The sequence below is a fragment of the Hemicordylus capensis genome, chromosome 6, assembly GCF_027244095.1.
Source record: "Hemicordylus capensis ecotype Gifberg chromosome 6, rHemCap1.1.pri, whole genome shotgun sequence".
In the NCBI taxonomy this organism is placed as follows: Eukaryota; Metazoa; Chordata; class Lepidosauria; order Squamata; family Cordylidae; genus Hemicordylus; species Hemicordylus capensis.
The window spans coordinates 44,514,442-44,531,974 of NC_069662.1; the positions used below are offsets into that span (position 1 = coordinate 44,514,442).

Genomic DNA, 17,533 nt, shown 5'->3' on the forward strand with positions numbered 1-17,533 from the left:
CACACAACTGAATGAGCCTGAAGGGGACATACGAGGTGGTATTCCAACCACCCATAGTCTGCATTTGCTTGTATCTTCCATCCAATGATATTTCTGGCCAAGCCACTTACTCATGCCAACCAAAGATTCACTGATGAACTGACAACCAATTGGCTCCATGGATACTACATGTCCGAAGGTCAACAAACCATGTATGAGCAAAAACTGAACACAGCCTATGATAAGCTAGATCACATTACAATTGCAAAGGTGACACTGCTGAAAACTGCCTCCCTGCATCTGCTTCCTCCTGCTATGACAACTGACCAAGAAGATTAAAGGGGGAGGCCAATGGAGTAAATCTCTGGCAACCCTATGTGCTGAAAATTTTTAATGCAAGATTTTAAAAAGGGGGGAAGAACTTTTCATTAAATCAGTTGCACATTTTAATAAATATGGATGCTTACATTTGTAGTGCAGACCTATGGGGGAAGTGTGCAAAAGCCTTACATAAGTGAGCCAGCGTGGTGTAGGGGTTAGAGTGCTGGACTAGGACCGGGGAGACCCGAGTTCAAATCCCCATTCAGCCATGATACTAGCTGGGTGACTCTGGGCCAGTCACTTCTCTCAGCGTAACCTACTTCACAGGGTTGTTGTGAAAGAGAAACTCAAGTATGTAGTACACCGCTCTGGGCTCTTTGGAGGAAGAGTGGGATATAAATGTAATAATAATAATAAGTGTACAACTTCTTTGTGGGTTTCCTCCCACTTCACATTTGTTCACATGGTAAGAAGGCTGAAGGCCTGTGTACAGAGAAAAAATATCCCACCAAATCAAATTCTAGTGATACATGTAGCCAATAATCATAACCTTTAGCTAGTTAGGTGCTCATTATCCTGTATGAGGAAACAAGGCAATTAATCAGAGTCAAGACATTGCTTTCTACCTAATAATCACAAGCCCAATATATACATTTAAAACAAATAATGGCTTGATTGTGACTCTTTGCTGTCATCTAATGGCTATACTGTACAATAGCAGGCTTACCACCAGTTTACGCAGCAGGCTGTTTACAAACCGTTTTGTCCAGCATAACATTTTGCTACATTTGAACCATGCCAGGTGAGTGTTCATGCATATATAGAGTTGCCATCAGCTCCAGGTTTCTGAAGAGCAAACAATGTTCCCTCTTCCTGCTTCTGAAGTCTTCGATAGCTAAAGTCTGCACTAAACCTTACTTTTTTCCCTTGCATTTTTATCCTGCCTTTCTTTAAAAACGCTCAGGTCAGGAAACAACAATGTTAGTGACTACTACAAATACATACCAAAACTCAAGTAATTTATCCAAAAGTGTCGGTATTAATAATTAGTCCTGTTAAATGTCAAAGACTAATGCCGAACCAGCAGCAACCAATCTCATCTTAACATCCCAAATATTATTTATTATTTACTACATTTTTATACTGCCTCTCTGCCTTGACAAAGGCACCCAAAGTGGTTTACAATATTAAAAGAAGTAAATTACAGAATGTTAATGAAACATTGTTTCAGGCTGTTGGTCTTTTCAGGCGCTGAGGACAAGAGCTCCCTGGCCTGGGCGCCTCCTTTCTTGCCTTCTTCTCAGGGCACACTAGTCTTCCTGTACTCCTGGGAAGGTGGGGTGTGTGCGCGCCAGTTGACAGAGATGTCTTTGCTGCCCACAGGGCATGCCAGCATTTCACCACCACCACAAAATAAAAGGCAATAATATCCCTTCTGCTCACCTGCCGTGCTTCAGCCTGTGAGGAGACAACTTGGAACAGGCTTCAGAAGGAAAGACCAGATTGATTCATATCCCTTGACATTGGCTGTCCCTGTTGGATTGCCAGCAAAGTTACCACAGAGAAGTTTGTTGGGAGCCAGCACAGCGTAGTAGTTAGAGTGTTGGACTAGGACTGGGGAGACCTGAGTTCGAATCCCCACTCAACCATGAAACTCACTGGGTGACTCTGGGCCAGTCATCATCATCATCATCATTTTTATTTTTATTTATTTACTTATTTATTTGTTTATTTTTACATTTATATCCCACCCTTCCTCCAAGGAGCCCAGAGCGGTGTACTACATACTTGAGTTTCTCTTTCACAACAACCCTGTGAAGTAGGTTAGGCTGAGAGAGAAGTGACTGGCCCAGAGTCACCCAGCTAGTTTCATGGCTGAATGGGGATTTGAACTCGGGTCTCCCCGGTCCTAGTCCAGCACTCTAGCCACTATACCATGCTGGCTCTCCATACAGTCATGTATCTCTCAGCCTAACCTCCCTCACAGGGTTGTTGTGAGGGTAAAAATAAGCATGTACACTGCTCTGAGCTCCTTGGAGGAAGAGCAGGCTGTAAATGTAATAAAATAAATAAATGTATATTCTTTGGCCTACCTTCTGAGAGTAGGCCTCTCTGGGTGCACGGCTTTCTCCCTCAGCACTGCTGCCTTTTCTTTCTGTGTGTGTTACTATTTTGTGGCGTTGTTAAATAACTCAGAAGGGAACAAAAGGCAGCGGTGCTGAGGGCGACTCTCAGAAGGTGGGCCAGAGACTATACAGCAAGCTTCTCTGAGGTAACTTTGCAGGCAAGCAGGGAGGGACAGTCAAATGTGAAGTGATATGTGCCTGCCTGACCTTTGAGGTTTACTTTACCTATAAATACATAGATATAGATATTTCTACATATACTGTATATTTATATCTATGTAAACCGCTTTGAGAACTTATGTTGAAAAGCGGTGTATAAATACCTCTCATCGTCATATTCTGAGGCCTGGTCTCCCTACTCTAAAGCATTCCCCGTGGTCATGAGAGACATGGTGTATGTGTGCGCGGAGATGATGAAATGCCACGTTCAGGGAGAGCACCTACCCTCATCTCTGCTCACCTTTCGGCAGCCAGCAGACCTATCTCTTTCAACGGGCATTTTTAGGTGCTGCATTTTATCATCATTATTATTATTATTTACATTTATATCCCGCTCTTCCTCCAAGGAGCCCAGAGCGGTGTACTACATACTTGAGTTTCTCTTTCACAACAACCCTGTGAAGTAGGTTAGGCTGAGAGAGAAGTGACTGGCCCAGAGTCACCCAGCTAGTCTCATGGCTGAATGGGGATTTGAACTCAGGTCTCCCTGGTTCTAGTCCAGCACTCTAACCACTACACCATGCTGGCTCTGATTTTAAGACTGACTGCTGTTCTCCTGACATTGTTGTTTTTGACTAATTTTTGACAACATCCATGTGGAAAGACCCGTTCAGGAATAATCATGGACAAGAAGAAACACTATTTATTTGTTTGTTTATTTATTTAATATGTAGGCATGTGTATTCTGGCCTTCAGGATGCAAATACTACCAGGGTGGCTGTTACAATAATTTAAAGCAATTAACATCAAAAGTGAAAACAATAAAACCAGCAATACTATCAAATAACACAGTACCAAGAGACTGTTTACAATGCCGCAATCAATGCTTTTAAAGGCCCAGGAAAATAAGATCATCTTTCCCTGCAGCCCAGAAGCAGTAAGAGAAAAGGCCCTTGACACTGTTGCTACTTCTGAATAAAGGTCCTCCAACAAAAATCTTGTATAGGCAGGTACATTTAAGGAAATATGTTCATTCAGATACCCAGATCTTAAGCTGTAAAGAGACTTAAAGGTAAGCACAACTATTTTATTTTATTTGCTGTTATTTAAAATATTTATATTCCACTTGTGCTTGGAAATGAATCAGTCCCAGTAAGCAGCACAGCCGTTGAATTTTATGCTAACTGCAATTTCTGAGCAGTCTTCAAAAGCAGCCCTTTGTATAAGCACATGGAAGTGAAGCCTAGAGATTACCAGATCACTGGCTGACATCCTGATTTATTAATTTAGTTTTATATCTTGTTCTTCCTCCAAGGAGCCCAGGGTGGTGTACATAGTTATGTTTATCTTCAGAACAATCTTATGAGGTAGGTTAGGCTGAAAGATAAGCGACAGGCTCAGAGTCACCCAGCAGTGACTTTCATGGCTAAGTGGGGATTTGGTCTCTCCAGTCCTAGTCTAACACTCTAACCACTAGACCAGGGGTGGGGAACCTTGGCACTCCAGCTGTTGTTGAGCTACAACTCCCATCATCCCCAGCCATAATTGTGGCTGGGGATGATGGGAGTTGTAGTTCAACAACAGCTGGAGTGCCAAGGTTCCCCACCCCTGCACTAGTCCATACTGGTTCCATGACTGTCCTATTAATTTCAATGGGACTTCTGTGAGTAATTTAGTCAGGATGTTAGCCAATTGCCTCAGCTTTCTGATCCCGGAAACAACTGCCATCACGCTTATGGTGCTTGCCTCTTCAGGCAAGCATGGAAAGTGCAGTGGGGTGAGACTTTTTGAGTGTGTCAGAGCCAAGTTGCGGCTTGTGAATCTGCTTTCGGAACATTGTACATGAGTACATCATCCCTTGTTTTAAATGTCTGAAGAGAGCGACTGTGTCCAGGCTCTCTCTCTCCAGGAGGGGCTGCAGCTGGCATACCAGCCTGAGCTGGAAAGTGGCATGTGGGCCATGGATGCCACTTGGGCTCACTGATAAAGTTGCATCTACAAGCATCCCCCCAACAGAAACCTTAAAATTAAGGCGGAATGCAACCCTGTTTGGAACAGACTGGATATACTATCTCCACGATCAGATGAATTATGGCTCACCTTTTTGTCAGGACTCATCCTCAGTTTATTGGCCATCTTCAAGTCCCTTCTTGATCCCAGGCAATAATTCAGCACCTTCACCACCTCATCTGAACTAGATGAAAATGTGAAGTAGAGGTGGGTGCCATCAGCGCCTACCTGGAAAAGCATGATGGATAAGATGGAGCTCTGTGGGACCTTAGAGTGTAACAGTCATGTAGGTGAGTATAGTGCCCCACCACCACCACTTTCTGAAATTGGCCTTACAGGTAGGAATGGAATCCCTGCAACGTAGGGGCTCCATTCCCAGTCCAGAAGGATTCATGGTCAGTGATGCTGGAAGCTGCTGAGAGGTCCAGGAGAATTAGCAAAACTGCATTCTCTCTGCTTTTCTTCTGGTATAGGCCACTCAACAGGGCAACCAGTTCCTGTGCCAAAACTGGTCTTGAGACCAAACTGAAGTGGATCCAAATAACCCAGAGTGGGAGTTGGCAGCTTACTCTCGAGGGGATCTGTTCCCAAGTCGGTGCTCCATCCTGTTGTTTGAAAGGTGGATTGGGGGAAGAAAATAGTTGTGGTATATTGGTGGGAGTTCTACATTGCCTGAAAATCCAGGAATTCCCCATACTCCTGATAGTTTTTATTTATTTTTACATTTACATCCCACTCTTCCTCCAAGGAGCCAAAGTAATGTTCATGGTTATGTTTATCCTCACAACAATCCTGTGAGGTAGGTTAGGCTAAGAGAGAAGTGACTGATAGAGTCACCCAGTGAGTCACCCATGGCTAAATGGGGATTTGAACTCAGGTCTTCCTGGTCCTATCCCAACCCTCTAAACACGATGTCATACTGACTCTGACTGGATGCGGGGCCGGTCCAAGGCTCAGGGGCACCCCAGGCAAAGCCCACTGAGTTCCCACTGCCTCTCCTGTCGTCTGCCTGCTCTCCTGACCACAGCCCCCACTGTGGAGGCGGTAGGCGGGTGACAGGGAGAGCGTGCATTTCCACTGGAGGGAGGGTGATGGGGTGCACCCACCCGTCTGTTCGCCTGCCCTCCTTGCTGCTGCCGCCTCCACTCTTTGCAAGGAGGGCAGGCGTTCCCCATCACTCACCTGCTCGCCTACCCTCCTTGCGGCTGCCGAGAAAGCATAGGCTGGGGCGGAGACTGGCCGCTCCTGGGTCCCATTTGACCCAGCCTGTTGCCGCCCCAGCCCACTTTCTGCCCTATGCAGGCGCTTAGCAGGCAGGCCGTCCCTGACTATACATGATTAGGCCCAGACTGAGGTTTTCTTTTGAATTTTCAAAGTTTCTGTTCTTCATTACTTCTGTGAAATAACTGCTTAGTAAAAAATAATGATTCCTTCATATTGATCTCCCTCTTTTAAAAAAACCACAGTATTTTATTTTATATAGCAGCTTCTTGAGGTGGTCAGAGTGCTTTGCATATCCTCAGTGATCTTACAAGAACCCTGTAAAGTTGGCCAGTGTGATTTCTTTCATATTAAGAGAGGCTCAGAAAGAACAGCTTACCCAAGGCTATAGATGAGGTAAAGACTCTGCAACTATATAGTACAAACAATATAAAATGTGGTTACTATTCATTTATATTCCACTTTTCTACTGTCAAGACAGTGTACATGGAATTTTTAGTTTGTCTCCCACAGAGGTTCTGCTCAGACCCAGACGTGCTGAGCTTCAGTGCTGATCTTGCCCTAGAACTTTACTAAGTGGTGAAAAGATGTCACCTAAGAAGCACCCTTTATTATTGCTCTGTTCCACGCTCTACGGAATAAAACTGAGCCCTGGTGTTCAGAATAAGTTCCTGGCTTAATATCTGCTTGCTGTCACTGGGCTCTGTTGGTGAGGGAATGGCATTCTGTACATGCTCAGAGGTACTGACTCTATTGCTACAGCTATGTCACATTTTCTAAAGTCTTGGGAATAAAGACTATGACTAACCTGTTGGTGATGAAACTTAGTTTTTCAGTAAACTGCTTCTGCCCTAGATGGCATAAGTGCTGCAGCAGCTGCCATCAATAATCTTATACCCTCCTCCAGGTTCCCTAAGGTTCTGACTAATAAGAGCAAAATCAATGAAATGATTGACAAGCAAAGGAAACTTGAAGAATCATGACCTTTCTCCTTCATTGGCCAATACATGAAGCCAGAGACTGGGTCTTCTGTGGCTGCTCTACCTGTCAATCACATCACTAGTTTCCCTCTGATTGGCCCAAACTGCTGCAATAGGCAGATTATTCAGAGACAAAATCTGCACCTGTGGAAATTCCCTCCTCTACCCAACTGCTAAAGATACAGGAGTGGCTCCTCTTTATGGTTAATCCATTCCTTGAACCAGGCCAGCTTTTGAATGGTGTTTTAGTTACTTTTATTCCAGTCCTGGAGTAGAGGCAGGGCTAACAAACAGCCAGCAGCAAGAGTGGAAGGCAGACTGCACTGGCCTCTCTGTGAATACAGTAGTATCTATCTCATTAAATCATTAATATTCCTGATTCAACTCCTCTGTCTTGTCCTTGCATACCACAACTCTTTCCTCTGGGTTCAACACTCTTCTCACTCTCTCTCTGTGTTTTCCTCTCCTTGTGTCATTTTCTCTCTAAAGAAAAAGAAAAGAAAACTTAAATGATCCCAGTCACAGTGCCTTCAGCTCAATGGCTCCAATGACTGATGAGTTCCAACCTTAAAGCTGACACATCCTATAGTCCACCAGGGTTTTGGTTTTTTTTAAGCAGAGTTCAGGCACACAAACCCCCTCCTCCCCCTGCTCCCGTGATTTAAACTGCTTTCCAATGAAAAGACCAAGGTCATACAGGTGTCTGAACCAGAATTTGAACTACTTGTGGGGGGAAGAGTAGAATACCTTAAGCATGTTCTCTTAACACAAAATTGGAATGCTCCTGACATAATTTTTTAAAATAATGGATGCTGTTGGATCAGAGATTTTATAAATTCAAAGTGCAGCATTTTGAATGTACCATTTCAGTGTAGTTTCAGATTTGTCAGGTCCAGATTTCAGAAATTTACCACATTTTGAATTTCTACAGAATTCCATGTTGGTATAATTCCAAATGGCATGTGTCCCTGTTGTTTTCAGCTGCCTGTGCCACCTGGATAACATCATGATCTGGTTTCCCTCCACTGATCCCCCTGATTGAGAATAGGCTCTCAATAATGAGATCTAGGGCCTGGACGGATGGCAAGTGAGGCAGCCACCTTGCTGTAGCCAAACATGCATAGGTCTGGCCAGTGCCTGCATGGGAGATTGCATGGGAATTCTATGAATGCCTCCTTGAATTCCAGCATGGAAGACAAGTGGGATATAAAGAGCTAAGCTCTTGCTCTTAGATCAAGTTATTTATTTGCTTCTAAAATGTATATCCCTCTCTCCTAGCTCAGATAGGTCCTCGCTGCAGCTCCTGTTGACTTGTCTGGTCACTAGTTGCAAGATTCACTTTTTCTGAATGGGGAAAGAGTGGTTAGTTTACAAAGGATCCTGGCCTTCTCTGGCTCTTGGATGGCCCCAGACTTTGGTGATTTCCAGGGCTCATTTGATTATGAACAAATTTATATATAGTCCTTCATTAATGATATCAGGGCAGTGTAGTGTAAAAACATAAAACCACAAACGATAAAATATAATAGTCAGTATATAATCGTCAATATAAAAGATCAAATATAATTGTCAAATTGCAGTAAAACAACACTGTACAAGACCAGCAGCAGTTAAAACCCGAGTTGGACATTGCAATATTTTGTCTCTCCTGCCAGTATGCCAGCAGAGCTCTCAGTTCAGTACCCCTTTCAAGACTGGATTGGTCCTTGCTGCTGTTAAGGCACAACCTGGGATCAGAGGCAGTGGCTGACATCAGACTAAGTTACTCAGACGTTACTCCACCTCAGGAGGGACTATTCTAATTTTAATACCTTAAAGAACTACTTAATTTTAATAGGACTTCCTTGAGTAATCCAGTTAGGATGACACCATTGAGAACAGAAATGGAACATCCTTTGCATGGTTTCCAGCAAATGGGAGAGCAGAGACCCAGACTCAGCCATGGTGGTTAGTCAGATTGCTCCCAGTGCCCTGGAAAAACCACCACCACCACAACTTATATACCACTTTTCAACAAACGTTTCCAAAGCGGTTTACATATAGAATAAATAAATAAGATGGATCCCTGTCCCCAAAGGGCTCATAATCTAAAAAGAAACGTAAGATAGACACTAGCAACAGTCACTGGAGGTACTGTGCTGGGGATGGATAAGGCCAGTTGCTCTTCCTCTGCTACATAAAGAGAATCATCATGTTTAAAAGGTGCCTCTTTGCCTAGTTAGCAGGGGTAACACCCACACCCACACCCCACACACACAGTTCCTTGTGGTCAGCCAGCCTTTGGACTGTGTCCCCCCACTCCACCCTGATGTAGCTTCCTCAGTTGGCATATATTTCCATTATAATTCTTAACATTTTGCATGTCTCCTTGCTTATGTACAAGGAGGCATGTAATGCTTTGAGCATCACACCCTGCTTAAGAGCTACCTCCTCTTGCTGTCCCCCCCACCAGTGTATGTGTGCATGTAAGATATCCCGTTTACTACAATGGGACACTTTTGAGCAAACATGCATAGGATTTTGCCATGCAAAATCAGTGTACTGCCAGATAATGCTCCTTTTATATATTGCTAAGTATGTATGTGTGTGATGTAAAATCAAATTTAAAAACCTTGAAAAAACACTTCTGTAAGGAATTGAAAAATGGATAGTTGTGTGCAGAATCAAGCAATGGGAAGAGAGAAAGCTGAAAATAGGTTTCAGTAAAGGTGTGAACAGGCAGGTGATTAATTAAAAAAAAATCTAATAAAGGCATAGGAGGAGGAGGAGGACGCTGGGGATATAGCCAAGATGAAAAGAGCTGAAAACTATTTGTCCAAATAAAAAACCTTATTTCTCAAAGTATCATTTTCTGAAGTACTAGTTATCATAGGGATCTAGTGTGGACAAAGTGCCAAATATCCCCCAGGTTCAAATTCTCACTCCACAAACCTCAGTGGTTGACTTTTTGTCTGACTGTCTGATGGTCTGTCTGTCTCTCTGTCTCTCAGCTAAACCAACCTTACAGGCTTGTTGTATGGATAAAAGATGATTGTGGAAGAAACCTATTTCTGTTGTCCTGAGCTCCTTGGAGAAAGGACAAAATGCAACTATGATATATAAATATATAATAATAATAATAATAATAATAATAATAATAATAATAATATATTATTATATGCTGTTTTGATTGTATTATTTGTATATTTATATATTTCTACAGCAGTATTGGATTACTCAATTTTTCCTATCACATAATACTGCTCCCCCTTTTTTGGTTGGTTCTCCTTGGAGAAAGGACAAAATGCAAATATGATAGATAAATGTTGAGTCACGTGGAAGGAGAGTATAAACAAGAACAAATTATGGAATTAAAGTACAAGATACTATTTGCAGGTATGAATATTTCTTCTTTGTAATATATTATGAGCATGATCCTGCCAAAATTAAGCATATTTATGTCCCATTTATTCCCATGGGCAAGGTTTAACCATGTGTTCACTCAGGGGAGTAGCTAGGGGAGAGGGGACCCGTGTTCATCCATCTCCCTGGTGGCCCCTTGGAGTGAGGGAGATAATGAATACAATAGGAAGGGGTGGAGCTAGGGGGCCCTCAGGAGCTAGGGGGCCCAGGTTCTTTGAAACCATCAGTTCAATTGTAGCTACACCCCTGCATTCACTCCTCCTGTTGAAATAAAGGGAACTTAAAAGTGCTTAATTTGGTAGGATCATACTGAGTGTGTCTGTAATAAATGTCCAAAACTGGTGCGGTCCTGGATAAATTCTGTGAATGTATGTATATACACATACTGTATAAAGATGCATAATTTCCCCACTTTTCAGATTTAGGTGACATTTAGATGATTGTCAACATTCACTGCTCTGTCTGAGTTTTTGGATATTCACAAAATTTGTCTAAGGTGGTCAATATTCATATATGATTATCATCATTTACCAGACATTTATTTCATTGTAATGTATACATACTAGAACAGATCACAATGAATGTGGCTGACATTAACATACCCTGACGCTCAGCTCTTCTCTCCCGCTGCTTCTCAGATTCACCAGCCCTGGATTAGATGAGAAAGAAGAGATGTGTGGAGGTCCGTGGCACAGATGGTTACCTGTCAAGAAAGACGGCAAATGTTAAAGGGTAAAAGAGGCAAACCTATCTGCTGCGGACATGTGCAGTGCCGGTGCATTCTCAGGAAAATCCTTCCTGGCAAGCATCCTTGGAGCTTGGTCCTGGCTATTTCCCCTCTGCAACAACAACTGCTTAGGATATAGTACTAATGTCAGATCTTCCCCAGATGCTCTGCTATGGCACTTAGGCCTGGTTATCTTCGGCACTTTGTCCTGTGAGTTTTGCCCTTCTTCCTCTTCGCTTCATCTCAGAGGAGCTTCTGAGCTAAGACTTGCCAGCCGGTTTTGAACAGGGGAGGGAGACTGGGAGGAGAAAGCAGGGAAGGATGCTGGAATCTGACAGCCTGGAAAATCATGAGCAGGGGATGGGGGGTGGGTCCTGCTTCAAGAGCCTTGCTCTGTTCTGCAGTGTGTTGGCTCAGGGAGACAGGCAGCAGCATCCCTGAACATAAAACGTTAGCTGATGGTTTGCAAGCAGCTCAGACTGCCCCCCCTTACACACACACATACACACACACTGGTAATCTCATCACTAGCCTGTGTGTGAGAGAGAGAGTGAGTGAAGGAAGGGGGAGGGCTTTGCTTCCATTGGCTGATCCTTGCCTTCCCACCCACATCTCTTCCACATCACCTTGGTGTCTCCCTAAATAAAACCAGCCCTCCTTATCGCAGCGAGGAAATCAAGCGGTAGAGTTGCAATGGATTTTAAATAAACATTTTACCCCCACCACCACCCTTGCCAGGCTGCTGGGGAGCACGCAGGAGACACCTTACCCACTGCTACCCAAACACACAGCTATCCTGTTTGCTTTCTGTCTGTTGCCTCTTTCACCCCATGAGTGAAAGCTGGAGCCCAAGAGAAGCTGGCTGCAGGCAGAGGAGGAAGGTGGCACCTTTATGTCCAATCCTTTCTCCATGGATTTGAAGGAGAGCACCAGCGAAGGAAGTCTGGGGAGTCTCCAGCCCTCCAGTTTCCAGATATTTGCCAACACTTCTACCCTGCATGGAATCCGCCATATCTTCGTCTATGGACCCATGACCATCCGGCGGGCCCTGTGGGCTCTAGCTTTTGTGGCTTCCTTGGGCCTCCTCCTGGTAGAGAGCTCTGAGCGGGTAGTCTACTACTTCTCCTACCAGCATGTCACCAAGGTGGATGAGGTTGTTGTCTACAGCCTGGTCTTTCCAGCTGTCACCATCTGCAACATGAATGGGTTCCGCTTCTCCCGTCTCACCACCAATGACCTGTACCATGCTGGTGATCTTCTGGCTTTGCTGGATGTCAACCTGCAGGTCCTTCAGCCCCATCTTGCTGACCCAACTGTCCTGGCCGTCCTGCGAGAAAAGGCCAACTTCCAGCACCACCGAGCTAAAGTCTTCAGCATGAATGAGTTCCTGGGACGTGTGGGCCATGACATGAAGGAGATGTTGTTGTACTGCAAGTTTCGAGGTCAGGAGTGCAGCCACAGGAACTTCACAACTGTGAGTACATGCACAAGTTTGACTTCCTTCTTGTCTCAGTGGCGGGGACAATCATAGCAGTAATAATGGGTACCTAATACATGGTGATTGGTTTTCTCTGTGAGAGAGGGTCAGATGGTATATCTTGGTGAGGCAGCATGTTTGCTTGTTATCTTTGTAGAAGAATCACAGGTTGTGGCCTGTGCTTTGGAGTTGTGGCTATCAAACTAAGGCCTGCTACATCTAAGGTTCAATCTTGTCCTAGTGGTTGGCTGATGTGGTTTCGAGAAGTACAGGACAAAAGGGCTTCTACTGTGGTTTCCTGGAAGAGGTAGGGATCTGTGGCCAATAGATGGTTCCTGGAAGCAAAATTATGGTGTGTTTGGGGTTTTTCTGAATAATATATAAACACATGAAGCTTCCTTAAACGGAGTCAGACCACTGGGCCATCCGACACATGCTGTCTAGGGAAGCAGCTGTACAACAACTCTCCTGTAGAGAGTATGTTTTTCAGCCTTGCTGTTGGAGATGCTGGGGACTGAACCTGAGACCTTCTCCATGCTAAGCATGTGTTCTACCACTGACCTATGTTCCTCCCCTAGAAGAAGCACCAAGATCAGTGGCTGATGAGTGGCAGGGAGTAAAGTGCGCTTGAGAATCTTGCTTTGTTTGGTAGCACTATACTTTTGCTTTATTTTCTGTGGCTGTTTTGTGGTAGGTAGCAATACATGGGTTGTAGGCAGTGTCCCCTCTAATAGGAATTCCCAGATGTGGACAACAACTCCCATAATCGCCATCCAAAGGCCATTGCAGCTGGGGATGCTGGGAGTTGTAGTGAACAACATCTGGGAATTCCTGTTAGAGGGAACACTGGCTGTAGGGCTCCTACCTCTTTTTTTGGACAGTTCACACATGCATAATCTTCACTTCATGACTGCAGCTTATCAACTGCTGACTTGCATGTGTGAATGAGCCAGCCCAGATAGAATATTAATATCCTTCCCTCTTTTTACATCTAAACACAGTGCTGTTCAGAGGGGTTGGTTCACACATTCAGCTACCAAGCCATCAGATGTCGTATAATCAAGAGACAAGAACTCACATGGGGTGTGTGTATGTTTATATGTATGTGTGTGGGTGTATGTGAACCAGTCCTTTGGGCCTGCTTGTATATCTTTAACAGCAAGCAGTGACAGAGAAATTAAGGAAGTGAAGCTTTTCCTGGCCTGGACATAAGGTGATGAGTTTCTTTATATATCCTCCAGTAATTGTTGCTGGAGTCTATCTTATGTTTCTTTTCAAATTGTGAGCCCTTTGGGGACAGGGATCCATCTTATTTATTTTTTAAATTTGTGTAAACCGCTTCGAAAACCTTTTTTGAAAAGCAGTATATAAATATTTTTGTTGCTATATTTTTGTGTCCAGATGTTCTTAAAGGCATAAGAGTATGACCAGAAAAAGAAAGCTGCAACCTTAGCATACAAAAATGAGTAGAAGCTTGAGACTCGGCAGCATGGTAGCTTAGATGACTCTGTGCTACAAACTTCCCATCCTCTAGGGCAGGAATTCCCAACTTGGGTCCTCAGGTGTTGTTGGACTACAACCCCCATCATTCCCATCCAAAATGGCGATGATGGGAATTTTAGTCCTACAACATCTGGGGACCCAGGGTTGGGAACCACTGCTCTAAGGTGACCAATTTTCCTCTTAGACTTGCTGCTCTGCCCTTAGCAACAGCCGGAGGTGAAGAAATGAAGATGAAGCTTTTCACAGCATTGCAAGAAGTTGTGAGAAAAGCTTAACTTGCTTAATTTCTCTACCTCAAGACTGTCTTAAAAACCATAAGAGCAGGGCCTGGAGGGTGAGGAGAGGGGGAATTGTAACTTTTCACCTCCCAATACTCCCTCCTCTTGAATGGGGGTGCAATGAATTGTTGCAATAGACAGAACTGGTTCCCTCCAGGAGCAATTGTGCTCTAGTCATAGATTACAGCTCCACATCCAAGTGGGTGCTTGTGGTCACATACTTTGCAGAGAGGCTAGCAACTGATAACTTAATTGATAATGCCGTTTAGCTTTTACATACTGCTTTCAAAAGTTTTGACTATTTCACATACGTTATCTTGTTGCCCTCAAATGAGTGACCTTACAGGATTGTTGTATTATCCCAGTGCTACAGATGAAGAACTACTAAGAGACACTGGCTTGGTTAGGGTCAGTGAGTTCATGGCAGAGGCGAGATTCAAATCAGGGACTTCTTTTAACTACTATGCTAGTCAGGGACATTGCTATGGTTCTAAAGTTAATTGATGCTGTTAGAGGGGGAGAAAGAAAGTGTTAAATTTCTCTAAAGCTCGATAATGTGCTTTTTTGATTTTTGGTCTGTTGGATGGCAGAAAAGCTTCTTACAGTCTAGGCTGGAGTCTTGGACATGCTGAAACAGCAAATTCTGTCAGGATGAAAAGTTTGGTACTACTGATAATGATTGATGTGTGCAGGTGGTTTATGAGATTTTGCTGGAGAAAGTGATTACAAATTAGGCATGAAAGAGTTTTTGAGCTTTTGGTTGCATCTAAAGTGGCATGTGTTCTCTATTTGGGGTGTGTGTGTATAAGAGAGAGAGAACTGAATTTTTTGTCTGAGTTTGCCTCTTGGGAAACATCCCTACAGAATCCACATGTTTGTTTTACCACCCCCATCCCCAAAAGTAATTTGGAGTAGTTGGGTGCAGGAGCTTTTAAGGCTGTGTATGTGTATGGTGGCTAATGTAGCATGCACAGCATTTTCCCTTTCTCCTGTGGCAAAAGTTCCAAAGGACTTTTTGGACTGGAGTATGTGTGTGATAGGGAAGCCTTGCAAATAGGTGCTTGCCTGGTTACCTCTGATGAATGAACATCATTTCCAGGCAGGAAGGCTGTAAAGGAGGGACCACAGCTCAGTGATAGAACATATTTGTGGACTAGTAGCTCTTGTTGACTTATTTGCAAGGCTGTGTTATTGGGTTCAGTTGGGCAGCTTCAGAGAGGGAGACCACCTGAAATACTCTGATAATGAAAATGATACAGGCCCCTACCCCCCAAAAGTTCACAGTCTAACTTTGGACACTGGGGGAAATCACAAAGGGGAGAAAGCAAGAGGCAAGTGTCAGGGGGTTGATACATACACACACACACACACACACACACACACACACACACACACACACACAGCCACCGTTGGGTGACCGGGTTGAAAGAACCCAGGCCACTGCCCCTCAGAGGCCATGCCTCGTGGCCCCGACATGCCCCCCGTATCTGATGTCAGACACGGGCAGTGCTGGTTTAGCTCTCAAGTGGGGCTGTGGGACCCCATTCGGAAGTTAAATGGCCGGTGCTGCATTTGCAGCACAGCCACGAGTGGCTCTTCCCTGCCTTAAGGCAGGGAGAGCCACTTCAGGCCATGCTGTGAACACAGCGTTGGCCATCTAGCTCCGGCCATCTAGCTCCCGAACAGGGCCACAGTGCTCACACTTCATGACTCCCTTTTTATATGCAACCAGGGCAGACCCTGCTTAGCTAAGGGGACAAGTGCGACTTCTTCAGCCCCTTAATCCAGCTGTGCTGCTCATGTCTGGGCTTGCAGGGGAAAGTGTATGCCCCTGTCTTGGGTTTTTCCTGGCCACATCAGTGGTAAAGCTTTAATTGAATGGGATCAGGGGTCAGATGCCCAGGCCCATGGGTCTCCCGCAGCCACCAGCTGCCTGCTCCCCTCTGCATTGAGCACTCAGGCCCCACGCTGGCCGCCACATCAACTGCTTCCCAACATTACTGAGTGGCACAGAACTGCCTCAGTCCCATTGAGAACAGGCAACCCCTTTAAGGCAGGCATGTTCTTGTTTGCATGGAGCAGTGCAGCTGCACCAGCTTGGTGATGTCATCAGGCCACATTGGTGTGGCCGTCATGGAGTTGAAGCCGAGCACAATGCTCAGCCCCAACAGGTGGGTGCTGGCCAACGAAGGCAAGCTAGTGGCAGTGGCAAGCAGGTGGGCTGGCAAGTGGATGGCTGGCGACAGAGGGCCACAAATGAAGCTGGCAGCAGTGTGCGGGGAGCATCCTTGAATCTTGTCCCAGGGCTGCCTCCAGTCTTGCAATGCCCCAGGACCATAAAGTGGTGGTTGCAGTAGAGGTTTTCTGGAAGTGGGGGTAGAGTGACAAACAAGTAAGGTGGATAGGCTCAGAACATAGACTATACACACACACACACACACACACACACACACACACACACACACACACACCACTACTGTGTATTCGCAATTACGAACTCAGCTTAGAATTCTTTTAAGGCGTGGGAAACATCAACATTCACACTGATCTTGAACATGACAGGGTGTTAAAAGGTGTTAGAAGCACAGATTTTTGCTGGAGCATTTTAAATGAGAAAGAACTTTTGAGAAACCTGTGTTTGAGTGAATAGTCCCCAGGGTAGCTGAAAAAAGTAAAACGACAAAAACACCTATGAAAAATAGATTCAAATTTTATCAAATTTTCAGAAATAGCCCCAGATTCACCGAGATAGTCCCATCTTGATCCTCAAAGATCAGGCCAAACAGGCCTTTCAGCAGCCTGGATAAACTGATTTCAATCAGGGCAATTTTAAATAACTAACTTAAATAATGGTTTATATCACCAAGAAGGGCCACTTAAAATCATTGATTCAAATCATTTCCAGCAGTTTAACTCTTGTATGCTTTATTGAACAAATATGCATACTAACTGGTTGCTGTAACATATGGGTATATAATGCTATTGCCTTGAATCAATACTTGCAAGACTGTCCCACAAGAGCTAAAATGCAGTGGGTGGCATGAGTGGGGTGGGGGTGGGGTATTGCTTTGAACTACCAGGCTAAATAAACCCTGAGCAACTGTATCAAGGGGAAGGAGCTGGGCGTAGGTGGGATGGGAATGGTGAGTATTTGGCTTTTAATGGTTGTTAATTGAGTTGGTCTGGAAGCTGCCTTGGGTTTTTAGAAAGCAAAGAATAATAATTAAAAGATAAGCTGTGCTTTTCTTCCTTTATGGCCCCCTATATGATGGTGCTCTCCAACAGTCCATTTGTGGGAAGGACTTCCTTCCTCTAATGTCTACATCTCTGCCCACAGATGCTCCCATTGA

The 17,533-nt window shown here is 44.5% G+C and overlaps 1 protein-coding gene across 2 annotated transcripts in view; it reads left to right on the forward strand.

The window, feature by feature from the left end:
- The first annotated feature begins 11,361 nt into the window (after positions 1-11,361).
- The window catches only part of ASIC2 (acid sensing ion channel subunit 2), a 528,145-nt gene continuing 521,973 nt past the window's right edge, over positions 11,362-17,533 (forward strand). For both annotated transcript variants that reach the window (XM_053260546.1, XM_053260548.1), the window contains exon 1: positions 11,362-12,399. In XM_053260546.1, the coding sequence (XP_053116521.1) occupies positions 11,818-12,399 (582 nt within the window). In that variant the 5' untranslated portion in view covers positions 11,362-11,817. The remainder of the gene's footprint in view (positions 12,400-17,533) is intronic.